This window comes from Fistularia commersonii, chromosome 16 (genome assembly GCF_037954325.1).
Source record: "Fistularia commersonii isolate RoL2024-O1a breed Wild chromosome 16, RoL_Fcom_v1.0, whole genome shotgun sequence".
Classification (NCBI taxonomy): domain Eukaryota; kingdom Metazoa; phylum Chordata; class Actinopteri; order Syngnathiformes; family Fistulariidae; genus Fistularia; species Fistularia commersonii.
Window position 1 is genome coordinate 3,764,105 of NC_141299.1, and position 25,010 is coordinate 3,789,114.

General features: G+C 40.2%; 2 protein-coding genes across 3 annotated transcripts; one reads left to right on the plus strand and one right to left on the minus strand.

The window, feature by feature from the left end:
- Positions 1 to 518: 518 nt before the first annotated feature.
- tubgcp5 (tubulin gamma complex component 5) lies at positions 519 to 16,477 on the minus strand. 2 transcript variants are annotated; one of them, XM_086161116.1, is made up of 23 exons: positions 16,117 to 16,477; positions 15,974 to 16,027; positions 15,786 to 15,894; positions 15,573 to 15,669; positions 15,423 to 15,502; positions 14,695 to 14,830; positions 14,390 to 14,507; positions 10,401 to 10,490; positions 8,146 to 8,239; positions 7,805 to 8,057; positions 7,103 to 7,305; positions 6,907 to 7,022; positions 6,524 to 6,792; positions 5,629 to 5,827; positions 4,646 to 4,834; positions 4,351 to 4,533; positions 4,184 to 4,268; positions 3,611 to 3,731; positions 3,332 to 3,444; positions 2,302 to 2,427; positions 1,336 to 1,424; positions 1,048 to 1,148; positions 519 to 962 (listed from the first exon to the last, which is right to left on the minus strand). In XM_086161116.1, exons 1-23 carry the CDS (start codon positions 16,248 to 16,250, stop codon positions 916 to 918), a joined length of 3,006 nt encoding a protein of 1,001 aa, XP_086017242.1. In that variant the 5' UTR covers positions 16,251 to 16,477; the 3' UTR covers positions 519 to 915. The 2 variants fall into 2 exon arrangements, 1 of the variants encoding a protein (XP_086017242.1); XR_015107244.1 differs by lacking the exons at positions 519 to 962; positions 1,048 to 1,148 and having other exon boundaries at positions 1,395 to 1,424; positions 3,256 to 3,444.
- Positions 16,478 to 16,928: 451 nt separating this feature from the next.
- chst7 (carbohydrate (N-acetylglucosamine 6-O) sulfotransferase 7) lies at positions 16,929 to 21,735 on the plus strand. The gene is made up of 2 exons (XM_086161119.1): positions 16,929 to 18,348; positions 20,705 to 21,735. The coding sequence occupies exon 1, from the start codon at positions 17,044 to 17,046 to the stop codon at positions 18,310 to 18,312; it is 1,269 nt and encodes a 422-aa protein (XP_086017245.1). The 5' UTR covers positions 16,929 to 17,043; the 3' UTR covers positions 18,313 to 18,348; positions 20,705 to 21,735.
- Positions 21,736 to 25,010: the final 3,275 nt, after the last annotated feature.

Sequence of the window (25,010 nt, forward strand, 5' to 3'; positions counted from 1 at the left end):
AGTATCCACTACTTTTCTCCTGAACTTCATTGTATAGCTCATCAACTTGAATCTTCTACAGTAGTTACAATTCTGCGTATGCCGTTTCTTGAAAATCGATGCCCGCACACTTTTTCATTCCTTAGGCATAGTCCCATTCTCAAAGATCCTGTCAAACAATATAGTCAAGAACTACTGTCACCTTTCCCAGACACTTCCATACCTCTATAGGTATCTAGAATGGTCACCTCCCTCTGCTCCATCCTCTCCTTTTCCTCATTCATTATCTCTTCAAAGTACTCTTCGTCTTACGTCACACTTCTTGGCATCCATTAATACATTTTCCTCTGTCCTTAATCTCTTGAACCTACTGCACATCTGATTCACCAACCTGTCTTTGCTATTAACCTAGAATACAACTGTCATTCAATCGACAAAAAGTTAGTTCTTATCTTACTCAACAATAAGATATAATGGCAGATCATTGAAAAAGGTCTAAATAATCTGAAAAATGAAATTATTGAAACAATAACATCCCAGTTTTCATTATTATCACATTATTAATGCAACTTTATTATAAAGCAATGATAAATAGTGCGACATAATATGAATAGCATCATAGTGCAAGATTTATTGTGCTCATATATAAGACATTACTATGAACACGTCAACTCATAGAATACTTTTTGTAATTACAATTGTTTCAGTAATATACATTGTTAGTTGACTTGTAGCAATGTGTGTCTGAAAGCAGCTTGTTTTAGTACAGCCCTAAAAAGACCCATAGTAACTACCCAGTCCATTTCATCCTGCCAAAGAATGGCATCATGTGTTGCACATCATCTGAGGACAGTGACAGCAGTCACAGAGACATCTGTTACAGCGCAGAGGAAAACAATGTCTTTCAGCGTGATTTTTTTCAAAGCCTGTGGTTCCTCAACATTGTTCAAACCCGGCCATCAGGGAGAGAGCGAGGGACTCCACTATACACAAAGAAAACACAAAGACAAATCACATCATTCATATGAATCACATTTATCTTTGTTAGATTAACTGTGCCATACTTACAATGAGGAAAGGACCCACGGCAGACAGCCTTATTAAGGATTGTAACAAGGAACATGTGACAGTTCTTGAAATCAGACTCCATTTTGTCAATAGATTCGATCCTGGGATTACAATAGAAGCACAAAAAATATATTAAATGTAAATTCACATTGAAATGGTACCAACAATTTGACCACAAAAATACTGGCTTTGTATGTAGCACATGTAACTTAAATATTAGTTACTGACCCATTTATTTATGTCATATTATTTTACAACTGACTCTGATTTTTACATGTGGTTTCTTACTTCCAAGCTCCAAAACCAGCCTGCCAACGGTCTGAGAAGATGAGGACTAGATTTAGAACCTTCATTATTGCCTCCTTCACAAAGCTGACCTGGTGAGACAGGAGAAAAGAGAAGGTCAGCGGATGAATGAAGGGTTGTAAATGCATATATGAAGAAAACTCATAGGCAGCCTTCATTTGACCAGAAAACAGCATTCATATGACATAGACTTAAAGATGTGATGTTTGCCTTTAAGGTGCCCTTTGTTTCAAAAAGTTATACTTGTTAGTACAACTGCAATAGACTGTGTTCAGAAAGACCTGGGCATTTTACGGCCCACGGGCCACATCCGGCTCATTTTGCTTTTTTATCCAGCCCCCCAAACTATTTTCTTTGAATATTTTAATAAGTATTTTCAATATATATTGAATTTAGAAACTCCCTATATTTTCCTTTTGTTTAATTTTGTATGGATGATTAAATACAAAATAATGTTGGTGTATTTATATGATCATAAGTTTTTTTCAAGGTGAAATGAAATGCCAAAAAATGTAAATATTTAAAGTGTAATTTTACTTTTGTTTAATTTACATGATACCGAGTTGGCCCGCTCATAAAATTATATGAGAAATGTGGCCCGTCAGCCAGCCAAAATAATTGCCAACCCCTGGTGTACAGGAATCTAATATTCTTTATTTTGCTATCAATTTTTCACTCAGGATTTTGTAAAAATTCTACCTTCCTCTTTATTCAATACCATTGTCATATAATTGAATATCTTTATTCTATTTTCTTTTGTTATTTAATCTATTCCACTTCACTGCTTTTATATTTCAATATCTAATTGTATGACATATAGCCTTATTGGTACTTCAATCTCTCTATTACCTGGGTCCCCAAATAGGGGTGAGGTAATATCAGAACAGTAACTTTACGCATGTCTGTCTCTAATGTGCAAAACTTTAAGCGAAAAAAGGGAAAAAGTACCTTTTCCCTCAGTAAGCAGCGGTCATGAATTGTTGCCAAATATCTGTAATGAATTTTGATCAGCTGGTCGAGGTCCTTTGCTTCCTGCACTTGGTGCTGAAACTCCAGTCCGGTGCTATGTAGAATCTGAGGAGAAATAGCAAGATTAAAGATTATGTGACATATTTGGTCCTACATACTTGGCAACTGATCATTTTCCAAGTTTTCATCAGTCATTCAAATAGGTTAAAACAGCCACATTTTTTTTTTGTATTTATCAAAATACAGATTTGTTCCAGAACATTGCAAACGAAGCAAGCTCCTCTTTAACAAAGCTAACATACTGTATCAAACTAAAAGTCAAGGCATTGATTATGCTTTTTAAAACCACTTTTAATTGAATTAAAAAAAATTGTTGTTTTTTTTTGGCATGATTCCATCGTACCTTTCAAAGAATTGCTGTCTAAATGCTTATTTATCTTACTCTATACAGTTATCTTAGATACTTGTGAAATCGTTTGAATTACTTTATAAATCAGAAAAAAACTTTTCTTTCAAGTTCCATATGTGAGACAGGATTTCCATGACTAACCTTATAGATGATAAGATAAATGTAAGTGGTCAGGATGTTTTAAACATATACTGGCTTATTTACTGGCTTTCTGAGACAAAGATAAAAAAATATCTACTCAGTGGTCTGCTGTTACATCTATTGAAATTTTTCCAAGAAATTTTGATCGATAAGTGAGACCTGTAACAGCATTAAATAGAATAAATGGTTGCAACTCTGTATGCCCTGCTCCTGCTCTCCTGTGAGCCTGTGTACAGGATGAACAGGGGAAATATTGAATGGACTGATCAATCACTAAATCAGTGATGAAACCTTTCCATTATAAAGGCCCACCACTATTATTTTCGAATTCTCTACATCCTGGTCAAACTGCCTGATTTACAAGAACACAAATGAAAGAGAACCTTGGGTGCTGTGATTAAATCCAACTCTTTCCCTGTGTTCAGTGGAAACAGTTATTTCGTCGGTCATCGATCTCACCCTGGTCATGATGTAGTTGTGAAGGCTGTTGACAAAGTGCATCAGTTTGACCCGCAACAAACACATCCGATGAATCTGCTGACTTAGAGGTTCTCTCACAAAATCTGTGAAATCTAACAGAATTACAAATGATCAGTATGAAAGACACACATGTAACTCGTGCAAGAGACTGTTCTGAGGTAATATTAAATCAGGAAAGATAGTGAAGATTCTCCATATTATAGCTTTATAAAAAATAATTTTTCAGAAAAGCAGATGAAATGTCATCCTAACTCGTACCGCTGAATCGAAGCGTGTCCAAACTATATTTGGCCCATTTGATCTGCAGCAGGAGGAGAAAAACCTGATTGTAGATTTTCTGACACTCTGAGCTGATAACAATGTCAACCGGCCAGGGGACCTGTGGGGGGAAAGGAGATCATGTTCAAGTTGACATTTATCAAACAAAATCAAAGCAATAAATTTAAAAAAATAAAATGATTAGTCTAGATAACTATTACATTATTGCAGTATGATTTTAGGACATTTGAGTTACTGTGGAACAATGTGTGGAAATGCATATAAAAGTAATCTATAGAGAGTAATGACAATGCAGATAAGGGCCATCAAAGTAATGAACAATGCAGAATAAATAGAGACCACACAAATCAAATCTTCTTCAAAACACAAACTTTCAGGTTTAAAAATAGCCCAAGTGATGTACAAACCAAGAAGTGAGTCATGTGAAAGGTAGGCATACTTAGCATGTAAGGAGAATAAAATGTGGAAGGAAAGTGAAAATGAAATTGAACATCTTTGAAATCAAAATCTAAATAAAATAATTAATTAAAAAATAAAAAGGAAAAAATGTACCTTGTAACTGAGGGTGAGCACTTCCAGATTATTTACAGGGTGTTTTTTCCTAACGGGGTCAATGGTCTCCAAGAAGACTGATAATCTGGGAAAAGATGAAAGAGTCAGTTCCTATTTTTTAGCAATATCAGACCATATGACTCATGAACCAAATATACATGCGGTACCTGCTACTGTCCTCAGGGTAGCGCTGTCCAACTGCCTCCTGCAGCTGAACATTAAGAAACGATAGTGTCTGCCAGCTCTCCTTCTCCTGAACCTTATCAAAGATGGCTGTGTAAAAGTCATACATGGTGTCTCCAGCTTCCAGCAGGAAATAGTTCCTCATCGCTTGGAGGTATTCCAGTAGCCTGGAAGAGGTATTAAAAGGCATTAAATTATGAATTAACATCGGCTATGAGCTCGTTTAAGTCAAATCTATTAAGAGCACTCACTCCTCTATATTTAAAAAGTGATGCTTACTTATAGTCTTTTTTCAGAGTCTTCATAAGGTTCCCACAGCACTCAATATACCGCTTCTCAATGTGCGGGTAGAGGCAAGAGCGCAGGGTGAGCTCAAATGTCTGGCAGGTAACAGACTGGGATGAGCGATCCACAATTAAATCCCCTCCGGAGAAACGCTCATGGAAGTCACTTTGCTCCAAGTAGAGCCTGGCGGGAAACAGCCACAAGTACTTTATATTCCAAAGTTGTCTCTGAGCAACAAATAAATTATAGCAAAACAGACTTGTTTCAAGGGTACGCAAGAGTAATTCATGCATCTGGACACATTTGTTCTGCAAAACAATCACTTGCATTTGAATTAATTCTTCAATATACTGACAGACAACTGAACTCAATAGCATCATGAGTCACAAACTGAGGGAACAACAAGCGTGCCAACTCTTTTGTGACATATGAAAGAGCCCCACTGTTCTGTGGAATACTTGGAAGTGATTCTGTTGCCCAGAAGTGTTAAATCTTTTACAGTGCATTTTCTAAGCGTCGCTCATGTTGTCAAATGTTTCGATCATGTTTCCTTAATTTGCATTTTTTTCTCAAATTGTAGTGGGCTGAGCTATTAAGGCCAAGGTAGATGGCCAGCTCTGTGGATCAAATTACATATGTTGAGCACCGTATGACCCCTTTGACACATAATCCTTGGATAATGTGTTTTGAGAGATAATAGGACCAGCAACTACAAAAAAAATGGCATTACATTCCTAAAGAATTAATCATGCATCTGTTGAAGTTTGAAGCAAACAGGTGCTGAAAAACCAGGTTAATGGGAGTTTTACTTTCAAACAAGTCCTAATGCATCCATGTTTACATCCTTCACTGACAGAACAGCCACAGTGTGCACATTAACGCTCACTTTTCCAAACAACCATATGATAAACTGTTCTTTCACCCTACCATCTGTACACTGGTATGTATCATTCAGTTATCCCTCTGTCACTTGTTACCTGGCAAAGTTGATGGCAAGCAATGGATCGTGGACATTATCAATCTCAAGGTGTTGTGCGATGATACTTTGCATCTTTATAAGGCTTTGCTTCGTCGCCTGCTGCTCAGTAACAGTGTCAGTCGGGGTTTCGTCTTGGCTGCAGAGACGTGACTGCACTGACTCTAGAAACAAAGTGTATAAACTCTTCCTCTCTGCATCTGCAATGTAGAATACAAACAATTTTTGAAACCACACACCCTATTCTGCAAAAATAAAAGAATTCAAACATACATTTTTTAAGAAGCTGTCAAAAGAAGCATGTACCTAATATACCTAATCGAGAGCAGCCAATTAGGTAAAATGTTTGGATTTATAACTATTATAAGTAATGAAAGAATGCTACACAGATCTTAAACGGATCCTTTTCTTTAGGAATTTTTCTTTAGTTGAAATGCTTTGGTTGCTAGGATACAGAACATCCATAGAAGCACAACAGCCAGCCCTGTGTACCGTATTTGCTATTTGTTCGTTGATCTGGATTAAACAACAGTTGAATCTCAGAGTTGCGAATAGAGACCCTGTGTTGAGGAATGACATTAGCCATCATCTTCATTGTTTTTGCAATAGTGCGCATATTTTGACAGCTGGTTTTCTTAGTATCCACCTTTACTTCTCTTCCCATGATGTGCCATACAAAGTGTTTTTTTTTTTTAAACAAAGATATTCTGCACCTTGTCATGCTAACATTTATTTTCCAGCTTTTACAGTTATTATGGTCACACTCTTCAAGTAGTGCCCAAAGAGGTGAGGCTTGAATAAATGCAAGATAAACATCAGTTAGAATAGTGCTAGCTGGTTTGGATTCCCTAAAAATGTGCACAACTAAAATTAAAAAAAAGAATTGCGGTAATGACCTCTGGGGGATTTTCCTGACTGCTCAACTTCTTTACAGTCAAGATTTTTGAGCAACTGCATGGACTTCCCAGCCATGATGATCTGCTTGAGGACAGGTTTGAGGAAGGACACCATCGTGAGCTGCCTGTTACTAGAGCCTTGTTCCCCCCCAGAGCTCCCACTTGCTGAATCGTTCAGCTTCTCCTCGTTGTCTACCGTCTCCGACACACTGTACAGTGTGTAAGTGGCGTACCAGAAGTCCCTATGGTTGACTGGGACATCTTTGTTCCTGAACAATAAAAAAAGCGGGTTACTTTTTAAATACAACCATTTCGTTCGGTGCAACTGCTATAATGCGAGAGTGAATGTGTCATCATTTTATTTAACCATCTCGGCTCCAAACCTTTGGATGATAAATTCTTTGGCAGGGTCAAACAAGTGGCCGTGAACGATCCATTCATCGACAATCTCCAGATATGGTCTGACGGTCTCTGTCCACAGGGAAAACAATAAGGCCACCTAGCAAATCAGATAGCACACTTGTTAACAGTCATAAAGATTAGCTTTCAAGAGACTTTAAATCTCAGTTCAAAACTCACAGTTTGCTCTGAAGCTTCCCCGACACTGTCATACTCAATTATAGCCTTGTACAGAGTGTTGAGCAAGTGAGAGGCCCGCACAACATTCGGGGTCTCCAGGGGAACCTCGGCAACCCCTGTGCAAAAGACTTTGTGCAGCACTTTGATCTGTGCTAGGTGAGGACTGAGACGCTCCAGGACTGCAGACAAAGTCACTACATCATCTACAGGGAGGTAAAAATATATCAAATATGAAAGTGCATTAGAAATTAAAAAAAAAAAACTTTATATATCATATATGAGTATCCAAATCAAGTTTGGATTCATTATTGAGAGAGAACTCCATGTAAAACTTCAAAGCATACAAACTGGGGCCAATGTTGGCATTAAGTTTAGCACCCACAAATTAGTCCAAAATAGAAAAATGTATATTGATGTGATGCAGATTTATAATAAAAAAAAAACTGCCAGGCATTTTGGAGATGAGGAAAATACGGGAATTATGAGAAATAACTGATGCAAAATAAATAGGACTTTTGGTGGAAGAGGGAGAATTGATAAGCATGAGCTATGTTTTCAGTAAACATTGTGTTCATTCCTCAACAATGTAAAGATGGTCATTTTATAGCCTTTATAAGAATGAAAAAAGGTGCTATGATATGCTTAAAATAACAGTGTGATTTAAACAGCAAACCAGATTGCCTAGCCCAAAAGTATACTTACCATTTGATATGAGTCCTCTCTCAATTGTTGTGAGCTCCTCTTTGAAGCTGGTAAAGTACTTGTTAAGAGCCCAGACAAAGGCCTGATATGTCCTGAAGGGAGGTTCTGAGCCCCGCTTGGAGCTGTGAGAGGATGTGGAGCCTGGTGGGCCTGGCTCTAAACTGTACCCTGTCACTTCATCTAAGAACCTCTGAAGTCTGAATACAGCTTGCCCATACACAGCAATATTCTCCAACACAGAGCGCAGACAGTTCTACAATACAAGGTAGCACAAGGGTTATTTTCCTACAACAAACATTTATTATGATGTAGTAATCTCAGATTGTTGCTCTTCAACTTACACTAGTCAGATGAGTTACTACCACGTTGTTCCTTACAGCCACTTTCCCATCATGATGTTGGAATATGAAATGTTTTTTAACTCCAGACAGTAGCCTGCAACATAATCAGCAAAGGATGTAAGTAATATAACTATAATTAGCATGCTATTTTCTTTATTATCCAACAAGAACTTGGTTTGTGTGTGTGTGTGTGTGTGAGAGAGAGAGAGAGAGAGAGAGACGGCAATTTGGGGCTGGGGAGGGTTAGCAGCCCAAACCATATTTTCTGACAGGAAGAACCCAAAAAACTAGCTACAAAACCTGATAGGGTGCCTGATACGGGAGAGCATGAGCACCCTATCAGGACAGACCCAAGAATGACAACTTAGGAAAATGGAATAACTCTGACAGCAAAACAGTGCATCTGTGGTAAGACCTGCAAGAATGAGAGAGGCTTAAAGATACATCAAGGCAGGATGAAATGCTTGGTGACACAATGCACAGAAGCCAATTCTGGTCAGAAACAGAAGAAGCCAGGCCTGGAGGCAAACCACAGTGCCCAGAGCCTCCTAGTGTCATCAACGCCTGCTGCCAGTAGCTCAGCTGCCACCCAAAGCCAACCCCAAGAAGCATTGTCTCTAAGCAACACGCAGGACCTCCAAGGCCAGCTGCTCCAGTAACAACTGACTTTACTCCTTCAGCCCAAGCCCAACCAAGGATCCAGTGCTCCCTTTCCTCAAAAAGGACAGAATGGAAACAGTTTGTGCATCAGATGTGCATCAGATCCTGTTAATGACAGGAAAGGGAGGGTGGACCATCGGCTGAGGTCGATGACCACTCTCATAGTGAACCTCGCAGCTGAGCGATTTGAAGCTGAGGCATATGCACAGAGCAGGGAAGATCCAGTGCCTTAGGAAGGAACTAACACTGTTAAAGAAGCAGTACAGGACAGCAGGTGAAGCTGAGGGAGGCGGCATAGCAGACCTCAGAACAATCCCAAGGAAGCAACTCTTGACCCTGCGGAGGGCAGAGCTCCACAGGAGCAGGCGGAAAGAGAGAGCCAGGAAGAGGTCAGCTTTCCCGGTCAATCCCTTCAAGATGACCGAGCAGCTCCTTGGCCAAAAGAGGAATGGCGTCCTCATTAATAACTACATCAAGGTACGTACAGTGAACCACGTAGAGAACAACCACTAGCCCCATGGAACGCCACTAAAGCTTGCATCAAACTTCAACCTGAAGGAGCCCAGTCTATTCGAAGTGGAGGAAGTGATGAGTAGAGTAAGATCGCAAAATCTTCTTCAGTATTGTGGCCGAGAGACCCTCCAGCTTTCAGTTGAGCAATAAGTACATTGAAACATTTGTGCAGAAGGGCGGCTGTCTGGAACACATAGGAGTAGTAACCCAGCTCATCACGGAGCTGAAAGACGGCAGACCTGTTCTAACTGTGTTATGGCTGGATCTCACTAACGCCTATGGCTCCATACCACATAGGCTGGTGGAGGTCGCACTGGAGAAGCACCATGTACCCCAGAAGGTGAAAGATCTCATCCTGGACTATTACAGCGAGTACAGCTTGAGAGTCTCATCTGGTCAGCTAACATCTGACTGGCACCAGCTGGAGGTGGGTATAATCCCTGGTTGTACCTTATCAGTGACCCTCTTCGTGCTGGCAATGAACATGCTGGCCAAGGGAGACGAAATAGATTGCAGAGGTCCACAAAGCAAATCTGAGGTAACCTCACGATGACAACAACAGCTGCACCAGGAGCCAGATGGATTCTCCAGGGGTTGGAGAACGGCATGGGCACGCGTGAGATTCAAGCCTGCAAAGTCCAGGTCTTCGGTTATAAAGAGGGGGAAGGTCACAGTCAAGTTCCGCTTCAGGCTGGGAGAACATCTGATGTGAGCAGCCATCTTCACAGATGGCTGAGTTTGCCACGCAGCTTCAGAATGAATAACAACGCAGAGGTTGTGGAGAAAGCATCCAGATGGCTCTGACTGAAGAGGGGAGAGCAGCGGAGGCGGTAGAATGCCTCTTGGACACAGGCCGGCGGCTGAGCAGCCTCGGTCGGGTCGCCTGGATGAGGGTTTCTGTTGTGAAACCCCCATCACTCAGTGACTCCAGGAAACAACACTGATGATGTGTCCAAGAACGTGCATAAGAGGACGTTTGATAAAGAGATATATATATACACACACACACTCACACAAAGTAACAAACTAGAGATACATTTTTTTCAAGTTTTCACAATGAACAGTAAAGCAGCTCATCTTACCACAATGTCTCCCGTATGACTTGGGTCTCTGTGACAAAGGCTTTTTCTTCAGGCAGATACAATGGATCTGTGTTATACAAATGCTGATCCCTGAGGAGAGAAACACCAGGCAAAAACATTTTAATCATTAAAGTATATATATACACTGAAGTAAACTGAAGTAAGCCGTTTCTGAGGGTTACGACTTCTTCAATCTTAGCTGGCATCAACTTCAAATAAAGTGTTATAAATAATAGAAATCGATATGTTATTTCTGCTCTCTCAAACTGTCTTGTTAGCACATTGTAACTGTCTGTCCAGAATTATGTAATATTCCATTCATTATTTTTGTATCAATTGTTGTGACACTTTTGTCCTTATTAACTGCTGATTTTGTACTTTTTTCTAGTTTGCTCAGATACGGTTCAAATCATTGGAAAATGCATTAGAGAATTCACCATAATCATTTTGCCAAAAAATTCCCCTATAAGCAAGAAATAACCACTTAAGTGAATAATTTTCCTTTAACATATACGAGAAATTTGACCAAACGTGAAATGTTGACGATTGATTATATAATTATTCCTAATCATGATAGACATTTCAATCTTGAAAATATTGTGACGACAATATTGTCACAATATTGTGACATTCATTTCTCTGTATTGATCAGGCCTACATCTATTGTTTACATCATATATATTTGTGACATAACTTTCCAAAAAAAATGAAAATAGAATGACGCACAATGATTAAAAATCTTTTGAAAAGCTATCAAATTTATCAAATAAACATTTTTTTTCCAATATTAAGAGCAACATTCTCCCATCTGTGTAGATCCTGCAAAGAAGGACCAAGGCATAAAATTGCCCAGAGTACTGCTATTTTAGAAGCTTAACGGTTTTTAAGATCAATGGTTCTTCCCAGGTTGCAATGCGGCTTTTTATTCAGCAACCAATTAAAACCAAAAAGGGAAGAAAAGACGGGGGAGAAACTGAGGCTGGCTGTCACTTGCAATAATTTATGATCCAACATTAAAAGGATTGCCGTGCTTTGTTTTGAATTTATTTAAATTCAAGAGCATCAAGGCCTGTTTGTTACAAGTGCATTTCAAATAGTACTATCGCAATGAAAAAATGATAGAAGACATTTTCTGTATCCTAGCAACAATAACATTTCAAACAGCAGAATTAGAATAAATTGCCAGTCAGCTATAGTTTCCTTGTTATTTTTTCACACTGTAACTCATCTTATGGTAATTACCGATTTCTATATTTATTCACACAATATTCTTGTTCCTGATATGAGACTGAATTTTGTGTTTACACATATATACACACATGGACAAAATTATTGATACCCCTCTATTAACAAAAAAAAGCCCACAATGGTCAGTGAGATAACTTGAAACTGACAAAAGTATTAAATAAGAATTCACTGAAAATTACGACATTGCTTTTGAATAGTTCAATAATTAAAAAAGAAAACAAATAAAACTGACATGAACAAAATTGATGGTACTAATATTAATATTATGTACAAGCTTTTGAGGCAATCACTGCAATCAAATGATTTCTGTAACTGTTGAATTTGACTTTTCAACAGGTATTATGGCCCACTCCTCCTAACCAAACTGCTCCAGTTGTCTCAGGTTTAAAGGTTGCCTTCTCCAGGCACCACAGGTCAGCTATTTCCGCAGATGTTCAGCAGTATTTAGATCAGGACTGACGGAGGGCCACTTCAGAATAGTGCAATATTTGCTCTTAGCCACTCTTGGGTGTTTTAGTTGTGTGTTCTGGGTCATTATCCTGTTGGAAGACCCATGACCTGAGGCTGAGAATAAGCTTTCTGACACAAGGCAACAAAATTCACTGTAGAATGCGTTAATAGTCTTTAGATTTCATTGTACCCTGCACAGATTCAAGACACCCTGTGCCAGCTGCAGCAAAGCAGCCCCAGAACATAATTGACCCCCCTCCACATGTCACAGTAGGGACATTGTGCTTTTCTTGGTATACGTCATCTTTTTGTCTGTGAACATAGAAATAATGTGTCTTGCCAAATAGCTTCAGTTTTGTCCATTCTCCTAAAAACATTGTGGCTTGTCAATACACATTGTGGCTAATTCCAGACTTGCTCCTTTACAATTTGCTGTTCACAGTGGTGTCCTTGGTCGTCAAACAGCGATAGAAGACGCGATCTGACACTGATGTACCTTGGCCTTCGAGTTCACCTTTTATTTCTTTGGAGGATCTTCTGGACTTTTTGGTTACCATTCATAATATCCATCTCTTCAGTTTGATATGAATCTTCCTCTTGCATTCACATCTAGGGAGGCTGGCTATAGTCCTGTGGCCCTTAAACATCTGAATAGTCAGTAGTTACAGGAACATCAAGCTGCTTGGGGACGGTCTAATGGCCTTAACCTTTAACAGTATTGTCTAGAACTTACTTTTTATCTCCTGAGGGAACTCTATCCTTCGCTTAACATGTCCCTTTAATCAAATTATTTGAACTGCAAAAAAGCAATGTCTTACTGTCATTGGTTAATTTTCAGTAAATGTTTATTTATTATTACTTTTAATAACTCAAGTTATTTCAGTGACCATTGTGGGTTTGTCTTCCATTAAAAGAGGGGCGTTAACAATTTTGTCCACGTATGTATGTATTGATCGATAGCTGCAATCAGAAATAACTAACCCCCTCATCTAAAGAAACATTACAGTGATAAGGATAAAAGATGACAAAAAATGACATGAAAAATAATTAAAGAAGAATAGATATTAATAAATTAATTTTTTGACAGGAGATGATTGACTTAACTTTGAAGTTGAAATGAAAATTGTAACTCATTTCACAAATGCACATCCAGTATTATTCAACTCTCAGTTTCAGTGCTTTTGGAAGCATCATGCTTACAAGCTCCTTACACCTGTCATTTACCTTCTTCCACCTATTATAGTCTTTGGCAGTTCTTTGTGTGCAAAGGCATCTAGCTCAGTGACGTTTGAGGGGTTCTGTGCAGCAACTGCCCGCTGAAAAATCCCTCCAAAGATTTTCAATTGGATTTAACTCTGGTGACTGCGAAAGCCACCCCAGAAATTTCAATGATCTTTTAGTCAACGGAGCGTTGCTTGATTTAATGTGTGCTCATTGTCTTGCTGGAAAGTTTAATGATCAGCAATGTTTAATTTGTCGGCAGAAGGCACTCTAAAACTCCCTTCCTCAACTTCTTTTCCTTTCAGTGTTTCCCTTCAGGGGTCGCCACAGCGAATTAACCTTCTCCATCTAACCCTATTCTCTGTATCCTCCTCTCTCCCACCAACTATCTTCATATCCTCTCTCACTACGTCCATAAATCTTCCTCCTTGGTCTTCCTCCTTGGTCTTCCAACTTCCTGCCCGGCAGCTCCAATTCCAGCATCCGTCTACCAATATATTCACTATCCCTCCTCTGTACATGATCCAACAATCTCAGACTGGCTTCTCTGACCTTCTCCCCAAAACATCAAACATGAGCTGTCCCTCTGATGGACTCATTCCTGTCCTATCCATCCTGGTCACTCCCAAAGACAGCCTCAACATCTTCATCTCTGCGACCTGTAGTTCTGTCTTTTCGTCATTGTCACTAGACCATACAGCATCGCTGGCCTCACCACTGTCTTGGACCTGTTTCATTACCTCTTTTCCATACTCTCTGTTGCCTGGACTATGGATCATAATTAAGTTCCCAAAAGCTTAATGCTTCAACTCCACTTGAGACCATAAAAACTGTCAGAAAGCTTTAAAAACAACAATATTATATAGGATTCGAGTCATTCGGGCAAGGATATCGTAACAAAATATACCGTTATATATAAATACTTCATCAAGCATTTTCTGTGTTTATTTTATCTATCACTTAATTCATAACAAACTCACTCATTCCTTGAAATCTTTTTTTTTGTTTTTTTGCAAAGGCATATCCTGTTGATGTTTTGTGAATATGACAAAACAAGATGGGAGTCTTACCAAACATTAAGCAAGTTGGAGTGTAAATGCAAGCTGTGAGGAAAGCGAGGAGCGTGAGGCACCCAGTATGGAGTCACAACGTGCTGTTCAAGCCAGGCCCGGGCATCAGGCTCACCCACTGCAACAACAGTTGTTCCCTCATTGAAAAACTCCTTTAGCACTATAAAATGTTGACAATCCGGATCCCACCTTTACTTCTACATTTATCATTAAGGTGTTACTGTTTTTTTTCTTTTTTATTAGATATTTTATTTTAGGAATACATAATTGTGTTTGTTTATTTATTATCTGCAATTGGTTCATACCCGTCCATGTGACTGGCACCGTCTTGTTCGTGTTGTCTTTATCTTCCCCAGGGGTTCGATCCAACTGAATCCCGGAGTCATCCCTGCTTATTGGTTGCTGGCTGTCTTCATCCTCGCTCTCCTCCTCAGACCACTCCTGAAAACACAGGATGTTCTTCAAATCTATCCGTAACCGCTGACTGACCAATGAACCTAATGCAGGACTGTCTCGGAAAATTTGAATATTCTGATAAAGTTGTTTATCTTCTGTAATGCGATTACAAAAACAAAATTGTCATACATTCTGGATTCATTACAAATCAACTGAAATATTGCAAGCCTTTTATTATTTCAATATTGCTGATTATGGCTTACATCTTAAGAAAACTCAAAAATCCTATCTCAAAATATTAGAATATCATGAAAAAGTTCTTTTTTTTTTTAATTGCATTACAGAAGATAAAGAACTTCATTATACTATTCTAATTTTCTGAGACAGTCATGTACATCAGCTGACTCTCACACTCATGTTCATGCTGACAAAGGGCCGGACATTATGGGAGAAACTACTATTATATTCAGAAGCAGAGGTTTTTGGTATTATTTCTTCGCTCAGGGAAAACACATCAGGAGCAGCAGAACACACTTGACATTTCTTTATTTTTTCTTGTGATATGAATAACAGTAATCTGAAACTGTGTGTGTGTAATATCTTAGATATCCTAAATGTTGAATTGTGATTTACTCACAGGGGTATCTGGGTATGGCCCATCATCTATGTCCTCACCCTCCATGAGGTACTTAGCCCAGTCAAATGTGTCCTCCGGTTCTAGGGGGATAATTATATATTTTTATATGCGGTTAAATTATATATGAATATGTGCATATATGCAACTTACCATTATCCTTCACCCGGGGTCTCTCAGTGAAGTCTGTGTTAGTGGGGGACCCCGATAAGATGAGGAGCAGGGACAGTATACTGTAGTGTACATCAGTCTAGAAAAAAAAAAAAAGGACTTACTCTGGGATCTCATTCGCTAAGCATTTTGGTTGCATTCAATGTATTTTAGATATACAACTGTGTTTTTTTAAATTCCCAAATGTGTCCAAACCTTTGTCCCAACCGTATTAGCAAGAGGTGAATTCAGGAACTCGTCAGTCAGCCTCATCCAGCTGTCAGCTTTACGGACTTCTGAGTGGACCATGAGCTTTTCATAGATTCTGAACGACACATGCAGCTTATTTAAAGGAGAATTATACGATAAGTGGAGCTGTAGAGATTACCGGAGATAACACTTACCCATTTATACTACGTTCAATTTTATGCCTGTCGACGTCCAGGTATCGATGGAACCTGTCAAGAGGGAACAATGTTGTAGCATCCCTGTTGCTAGCTAGCACCGGGTTAGCACTTGATGAGCTATTTGGAAAATAGTTGAGTACCTGAAATTGGACCATGCAAATTTTAATGCCAGCTGAAAATTTTGGTCATCTTCATCTTCTATCCCGCTGATACACCCGATCAATCTCTTCGTCTCCTTCTCCGTCTCTTTTTCGAATGTGCTCAAGTGTGCCATCCTGATGTTGACAGTGTTGCTGTTAGCTTGGTGCTACTTTGAGTTACAAGCAATACCCTTCCCTCTCTCAACAAGCGTCCGTCATTTGTACGCTCGGGTTTCAGCACAAATAAGTGTATGTTTTGGAGCAGGCCATTTTTTCGGAGGGGAAAAAGCCTTGACGTAAACTATTTGTCCATCGATTCCTCCAGTACCGTGTTGCATTTCGCTCCAATACGCACCGGGTCAGTTGCGCATGCGTAGTGTGTAACTGGGTGGGAAAGAGGCGCCGAACTGATTTATTTGTTTAAAAAAAAACAATCAAATGATCGAACTGAAAGAGTGATACGTACTAATGATAATGCCAAACATTATGCGTACGGTTGTAGTTTTATTCAATCATCCCATGATCCATTGCGTTTACTTACGGCAGGTGGTGCTTATGACGCATCTTGTCCTCAAAGATGTTTTAGGTTTAACGGTTCGCACCTCATGTTGTGCTTTTACATCTCATTTTTCAACAAGGAAATTTCTGAAAACAGCGTAGTAACAGTTATTATCCTCTACTAAAATGCATGATTGAGTATTTCGCGAGAGGGGGATGAACAAAATTGGATATTTGGTATACGACGGGGCGTGGCTACAGAAACGCCGCACACTCGTTGTTCGGCGGCGACTCACTCAATCCGTGCACACACACACACACACTAACACACACACACACACACACTCACACACTCACACACAACTTCACTCGAGACGGACCCGGCGTTGCTCGGAGATAAACCACCGTACACCCCGCTGCCCAGAGGCAATGAAGAGGAGGCTGCACAAAAAGTACTTGATTTTGATACTTGCGTATTCAGGGTTACTTCTGCTAATCCCGTATGTGTTGGATTACCGGGATAAATCGGCGCAGCAGATGAAACACGGACTGCCGCAGCAGCAGTCCAGATGCCCGGACTTGGAGAACACGGTGGCGCAGCTGTGGGATCACGGTTACCGAGTCAACGGGAGCGACGGCGCGGAATACGCCGTCAACCGAAGCCGCACTCGGACGCACATCTATCTGCATGCCACCTGGAGGACGGGATCGTCTTTTCTCGGGGAGCTTTTCAACCAACACCCCGATGTTTTCTACCTATACGAGCCCATGTGGCACATTTGGCAGACTCTTTACCCGGGGGACGCGGGGAGTCTGCAAGGCGCGGTGCGGGATATGATGAACGCCTTGTTTCGCTGCGACTTCTCCGTCCTCAAACTTTACGCGGGCACCCAAAACATCACCACGTCGTTTATATTCGGCTGGAAGATGAACAAGGTGATTTGCTCGGAGCCGCTCTGCAACGCGCACAAACGGCACGAAATCGGGCTGGTAAAGGAGGACCGATGCGCAAAGTGTCCAAAGAGAGACATCCGGGAGCTGGAACGGGAGTGTAAGAGATACCCGGTGGTGGTGATCAAGGGAGTGCGCGTTTTGGACCTCAGCATGCTCGTCCCCTTAATAAAAGACCCCGAGATCAACCTCCAGATCATCCAGCTTTTCAGGGATCCGAGGGCCGTGCACAATTCGCGCCTCAAGTCCAAGCAGGCCCTGGTGAAGGAGAGCATCCAGGTCCTGCGGAGCAAGAAGCAGAACGACAAATACAAACGGCTTTTGGTGCCGAGCAACAGGGTGAACCGGGCTGAGAGCTACGTCTCCAGCGCCATGGAGCTCATCTGCGACAACTGGCTCAGCGACATGATGCTGGTGATCAACGCGCCTCCCTGGGTGAAGAGGAACTATCTCCGGATCCGCTACGAAGACCTGGTCCTGCACCCGATGGAGGAGCTCCAGAGACTCTACCGTTTTTCCAACCTCTCCACCTTCGCCGCGCTGGAGAAGTTTGCGCTCAACATGACTCACGGCCAGGGTTATTCGTCAGATAAACCCTTCTTGATTTCCTCCAGGGATGCCAAAGAGGCCATCTACGCCTGGAGAGAGAGACTCAGTGTGGAGCAGATAAATCAGGTGGAGGCCTTCTGCAGCGAAGTCATGAGGCAGCTCGGGTATCCAAAGAACAGCGTGGAGAAGGCAACGTGAAGGCGTGTCTTGGGGAAACAAGTCTCCAGAGGGAAGGTAAGTGAGGTGATACAGGAATGACAACAAGTCCGAACAAAAGAAAAAAATAAAGAAAAACACCTTCCTGAACTTGCATAAGCAACACAGGAAGTCGGTTTAAGAGAGTACCTCCCCCCCCAGGCCTGCTGTGCCATAGCTTGCTCTGTGACCTTTGTCTTCTCTTAACACGTTTTGTGCGTGTGTGTGTGTGTGTGTGTGTGTGTGCATACAAATACACACCATATCAAAATGCAGTATGCAATGCAAAATGCAGTATGCAATGCAAATGCACAAAAAAAAAAAGAAACCGTTGTATCGCATTGAAGTCCTATCATGTATTTTGCATAATCTGGATGTTTCTGGTGGATCAAAAAAAAAAAAAAAGAAAAGGCCTCTATCTTGTTTCATTACAACCTGATTGATATCATGTTCACAAAATATCAGCATTTCAGCAATATTTCAGTATCAATTTTCAAGATGGCTGATGTCATTTTATAGAAGAGCAGATCAGGTTTTTTTTTTCTTTTTAATTAATTCCCCATAAACCCTGCTAATGAGGGTATGACAAATAATGTTGAGAGTGATCTGGGAATGTAACCCATATCTAAAAAAAATAACAACCTGAGTAGGGTAATGAAAAGTAAGTTATCGTAGCAACTGTTCTTAATTTATTGGAGCAATTTTTCAGCTTCGCTTTTTCACAACTGAAGAAGCCACTTTGACGTGAGGTGAAATATCTTCCAGGAACTCTGTGAAGTCATATTTCAGCAGGTTTGAGGAAGAGTGAATGTGACCTTTTTGGCATCCGATACATCTCCATACAAATGTCATACAGAGGGTGAAGTCTCGATTATAACGATCAAACAAAATCTGCCAGAATACATCTGGAGGTAGATTTTATTTCATTTTGGTAAAGGTGAATGATGCATCTCAGTTCGCAGTGGCCGCGTTTCACCTCCATCGATGTGTTAAATTGCTCTGAGCACGCTGAGAAGCCGATCTGAAGAGGTGGGCTTATGAGCATGTGACTCCACAAGAATGCAAAGGTTCATACTTCTGGTCCGATATCCAGAATCAGACATAAGTGTGATGTGCACACGCTCATTTTCAAACAGTGAAATTACTCATTTGGAACTTTTTGAATCGAGAGATTTTTTTTTGTACAAATATGTAATGTCGTCATCACACCCCGTCACCGCCAGTTCCATTTAATATGTTGCATGATGGATCAAAGGTCTTTTTCTATTTCAAAATTCATATTCAACCTACCCACCGTTTTGTTGCTCCAAAGGCAAAACCTTAAGAAAAGTTGATTTTTCCAGAACCACTATAACACCACTGTGACTGACTTTTTTTTTTTTTTTCTTCCACCAGAACGGGACAGTTAGAAATAATTCTCTGCTCCGATGTTTAATAGAAGCCTCATTGTTTCCTCCTTCGGTCCTCCTGCTGGCAGTGAGTCACTGGGTTCTCAAGAAGGGGATCATTGTCTATGGTCGTCCGTAGTGAAATAGAGCTCTCTGGGTAACCAGCAGCCTGTCACCAGCAGCTTTCACAAGCACACACTTTAGGGTCGTGCTGGCTGCAAGCCTTCGTCGTGATATCAGTGGGTGTTCCTTGTCTCGTCGCACTTCCACTAGACCCGGTCTCTTATTCGACTTAGCAGATCCTGATAAATCATGATGGGAGGTCTGCTTTTCACATCCATTCAGCATTAGTTCTCTGAGCTGTGTAGAAATGAGCTGAAATGATCAGTAACTTAGAGGCGACGATACAACAATTTACAGGTTTGATTAATCGAACTAGGTGCTGTTTCGGTGAAGCTGTGTTTTAAAAAAAAAAACAAAAAAAAACAACGATTAGCCCTTACTTGCTTCGCTGCTGCCGGTGGTGTTTGTGAAACTGCGGGACATTGAGGTTCCTGATTAATAGCTCCTCAGGGGAACTCCTCCCCAGATGACATGCCGCTGATCGTTGCAGTTGTAAGCTACACACACATGCAATGAGCCAATCGGGAAAAAATTAAAATGACAAATTGTACCTTACCCTAATTACGTGTGACATATTAATAGCAGATGCACAGCACTGAAAATAATGTAAGAATAAAATTAAAAAAAAAACGTGAATGCTCTCAAAGTTTCCTCGATGGCATGCATGAAAATTAAAATCAGTTCTCTGCAGTCTACAAAATCAAATTGTTTCTTTTCTATGTGAAGCTTGGGTCCCCCCAGAAATGTAGCTATCATGGCGACCGCTGATGTAGTTTTTCAACGTTCTTAATCCCGCCGAGGCTGTCCACAGTTCTTAATGCTCCGGTATCTTGTGTCTTACTAAGGGGGTTCAATTTAATTCTCAATCTTTTCTCTTTTCCAAGGACCTGGTATTCAAGGCAGAGGGCAAAAGGTGGAATAACAAAGCAGGCAGCTGGAATGTAGTCCACTGGGATCTGCTTGCATGGCTCATGGGTTGTTTTCCTTCAACTGAGCTGGCTGGAATGAACAGAAGAAAATTCAAGTGGAAAGAGCAGCCAATCACAGAACGTTTCAAACTGGGAGCCCGTGGCTCGTTTTTTACCTGTTTAACACCTCGGTCAAGATAATACTAAAGAGGCCGTCGGGAGGGATAATGAACAAGAGACAGGGACGAGGCCGGCGATCACTGCTACTTCGCTCAGCAGCTTCTATCCTTCTGCCCTTTTAGTAGCGGTAATCCTTCCAACAAATCCTCTGCAGGCGAGGGACATAAAAAGCCTCAGCTGGTTCCTCCCCGGAAGAAGATTGCCCGGATCCACTATGTGCAGCATAGGCATACGGTTCTCTGTCAATGCATGCATTATCTGTCTAACCCACGACCAAACGTGGAAGTAATCCCGAGCAATACTGACACTTAACCGCGGTAGGTTGTTCATTAACTTCGTTGATTTAGTACTGTGAAAGGAGAAACTTCAGTATTTTTTTTTTTTTTTTTCTTAAGAGTTCTCTGTTAGGAACTATTGTTCTCGCTCCAGGCCTGCAGGCATCTGGACAACTGCAGTGTCCCATTGACAAAACATTCACATGGGTGTGAAATGTACTAAAATCCCATGTAAATGTCTTTAGAGGGCTCTCTGTGTCCTCCACTCATTAACGTTTTTCCAAACTCTGTTTGGTCCTGATCGATCATTTTTAATTATTTATAGTGTCTTTTGTCTAAAACATTGTAAAATGCTGTGCTGTCCCTCCGATTATTGCCGTCGCGTGGGGAGGGATAGAAAGTTAACCAGCATCAACGTGTTCAACTTTAGAAGTTGGTTCTGTAATATTTCTTTGTGATATGCCTCATAAAGGCTATTTGGCAAAGAAAAAAACACTTTTCAGTCAATGTCAACTGACCATAATAAAGAGTTAGTGGAAACTAAAGAAGAAAGTCTGCGTTCTCATTACTGTGCCGATGAATGGATTCACAAAGACTTTAGGGATACGAATTAATTGGACACGATTAAAATACTTGACTCGTATCCACAACGTTATCATCAAACATTTTGCAAACTTTGCAGTAATTGATTTTGTGCAGAGTTGGCATCTTCTCCCCGTACTGGACCGTGTACTCCCTCTTGGTGCGTTCCCTGGGGTTTTACGCCCCAAAAGTCCAAACATATGAAATTGGCTCACTGAAAATCTGTGAATGTGTAAGTTACCGGTTATATGTATCTGTATGTGGCCTTCACTTCTTGCCCAAATTCATCTGGGATCTCATTCTGCGATCCTGGGCGCACGATAAACCGTATAGAGAATGAATAAGTCATTCAGTTTAAGACAATACATCTGCGTTAAACCTTACGGTGAAATCTATTTTAATGTTAACCGGTAGATATTTGAAATGAAAAGCCTCAGTACCATTAAAACTAGGTGATCCTGAGCTGTCAGATTCTACATGATATTTCAAGGCAAGACAAAGAACAGACAAGAATCGTTGTTTTAACATATTTCTCCACATCTGCTTGATTTAAATTCAGAGGTGGCTTTACGGAGGAGGAGGACGGCAATAGAGTCGTATATGATATGTTGATTTTTATTAACATGTGGACATGCAAATCTTGATAGATAAAGCTGGCAGCCAGCTGCAACTGGAAACAACAGGTGCACAAATTAAAAATTGGGCTACATTTCACATTCCCCACAGAGAGCAAGTAAATATTGCCAGCAAGACAATTGACAGCACATACTTTGGTGGCAGTACATGAGAAAGTTATACGAGTCCCAAAAATGTAGCCACAATTTAGGTTAAAGTGCTTTCGAGTCTCTCGGAAAAAACGGCTCGGCGGAAGCCGAACATAGTGGCATGCGGTAAAAAAAAAAATCACGCTCGTCTCAGATAATAGGGCATGGATTTGAAGGAAATCTCCAACTATCTAATCACAGTTTTCCTCTTAATTTGTTGAACCACAGTATCTGCTATAGCTTATTAAGATATTATAAGTTAGTTTTCGGAACAAAAGATAGTGTTGGGATGACAGCAGTAAACCAAGTTTTAACAGTGAACGTTTTGTGTCGCGAAACCTTTGAATGCACGATTATTTTAGCGCTCGCGATACGGAGAAATGTGTCTCTCAGCCAGATTGGCAATGTTCCGCAGAGAGCACAGCAGTAGCCTCACATTTCTTCTCGGAGCAGCTCAATTTTGAATGACCACAGTGCACACTGCCAAGCTGCAGATTACATAACTAGATTCATTTCATCCTGGAGGCCCCTTTGGAGCCCAAACTTATACAGGGCTTCTCCTCCTCTAAGATACTCTCAAATTAAACTTTTTGCCCGTCACACCTGTGTTTGTGCACTCTTCCAAAAATCCTGGAGTCATTGTACTGTCAGAAGGTGAAAACAAGAGGCGACTTGAGTCTTGTGTTGCCTTTATAACACAAGAGAAATCCTAAACGGATTCGCGAATCGGTAATAGTGTGCCGTAGTTCATGTCGAGTACTGAAATACTACCCACACAAAAATCACTGCGGCTTCTTGAGGGGGAAGTAAAACTCTGAAGCATGGGTACAGAATTTTGTCGCAGATTTCCCTTTTTTGGGGTTGCATCATTAAATCAATTTTTATCAGTCAACTCTGTATTGCTGTTCTGTGTTTTATTCTCTTCTGATACAGAAACAAACTTCCAGACAATCAGCAACTTGGAAATGGAGAGACGGATATTAAAATGAAATATAGAAAGACAATAACTTAAGGCCCCCCATAAATCTGAGCAGCATTGTGGGCTTGGATTCATCTCCATTACAGAAGTTAATGCTCTACTTAAATTCAGTTTTTATTTTTGTCTTTTTTTCTTTATTGTATATTATTAATACCTTGCAAAAAATTATTTCTCTGCATTTAACCCAACTAAATAGAGTTCTGCATATCCAAAGTATGAATGGGGAGAGAAAGTGATGAAGGGAGTATTACATTGTGTCAAAAACAAAGTGTAACCTCTCTCTCAATACATTTGTTAATAAATAAAAGCTGTAAAGTTAGATATTAAATTCTCTGATTCATGAGACACGGATTTCAAACAAGTAAAGTCTATTTTCACGACGGTTTATCTTCCCTACGTGTTTATTGGTGCATTTTATGTCCAAAGATCTTACTTCACTATCCTTTTAAGAACTCCTCTAATAATCAATATGTTAATTGCATAAATAACATAATGTTAAAGTAGATAAACAAGGAATGACTCTCATAATAGAAGATTATTGGATTTTGAGAAGGAAATGATGTAGTACTTTCAAATCTATAAACATTAGTATCACCAAATGATACCCCAACAAAACCAAAACAATTTTCAGTAAAATTTAAAACCTCTTTTACGTCTGTTAGATACGATATTATGTTTCTTTTTCACAATGATCATTTAAGGTGATGAAATGTTATCACTAAGCCTCAGTACATCTTGTATTTTTGTGTATATTATTCCTCCCAAAGGGGTGACACGGCCCTGGTTCGATTCCGACAGGGGGACAATTCTTTGGGGAGTTTGCAAGTTCTCCCCATTTTCGCATTGGCTTACTACGGTTACCTCCTACAGTCCAAAAACATGCAGCAGGTTATTCGTAAAAAAAAAAAAAAATAGCCCCAAAAGAGTGAATGACTGTATATGTGACCCTGCTATTGACTGGTGGGCAGTCCAGGGTGAACCCCACCTCTCGCCCAGTGACAGCTGGGATAGACTCCAGCATCCCCTGAGTGCAGGATAAGCGGCAAATGATGGATGGATGGATGGATGGATGGATATTCCTCCAAAATTGTACATGTTAATTGATGCTGCATATTAACATTTGACGTGCATTGTTTTCCTAATTACAAGAGGAATTGTTCATGTAAGTTTTTAGGGTTTTGGTAATTGGGGACTTCATGATGCTCTGTTCAAAGCTGTATGTAACAGAATGCACCTCCTGCAAACATTAAGAGCAATCTGATGTTGACAAAATATAAATACAGCCCGCGGGCAACATCTGGCCCGTTTTGCATTTTTATCCTGCCCGCCAAACTATTTTCGTTGAATATTTTAATAAATATTTTCAATCAATATTGAGTATTGAACCCCTTTTGTTAAATTTTGTATGGATGATTACATAAAAAAATAATGTCAATACATTTATATGATCAATGATTTTAAAGTTGAAATAATGGCAAAAAATGTAAATATTTAAATTGCAA

What these genes read in the sequence shown, in the direction of transcription:
- tubgcp5 (XM_086161116.1), bottom strand. Translation starts at nt 16,250, where the DNA reads ATGGCACACTTGAGCACATTCGAAAAAGAGACGGAGAAGGAGACGAAG. An exon ending in CTAATACGGTTGGGACAAAG is followed by an intron (nt 15,670 to 15,785) that starts GTTTGGACACAT and finishes TTTTTTTTCTAG; the next exon opens with ACTGATGTACACTACAGTAT. An exon ending in TCCAACTTGCTTAATGTTTG is followed by an intron (nt 10,491 to 14,389) that starts GTAAGACTCCCA and finishes TTCTCTCCTCAG; the next exon opens with GGATCAGCATTTGTATAACA.
- chst7 (XM_086161119.1), top strand. Translation starts at nt 17,044, where the DNA reads ATGAAGAGGAGGCTGCACAAAAAGTACTTGATTTTGATACTTGCGTAT.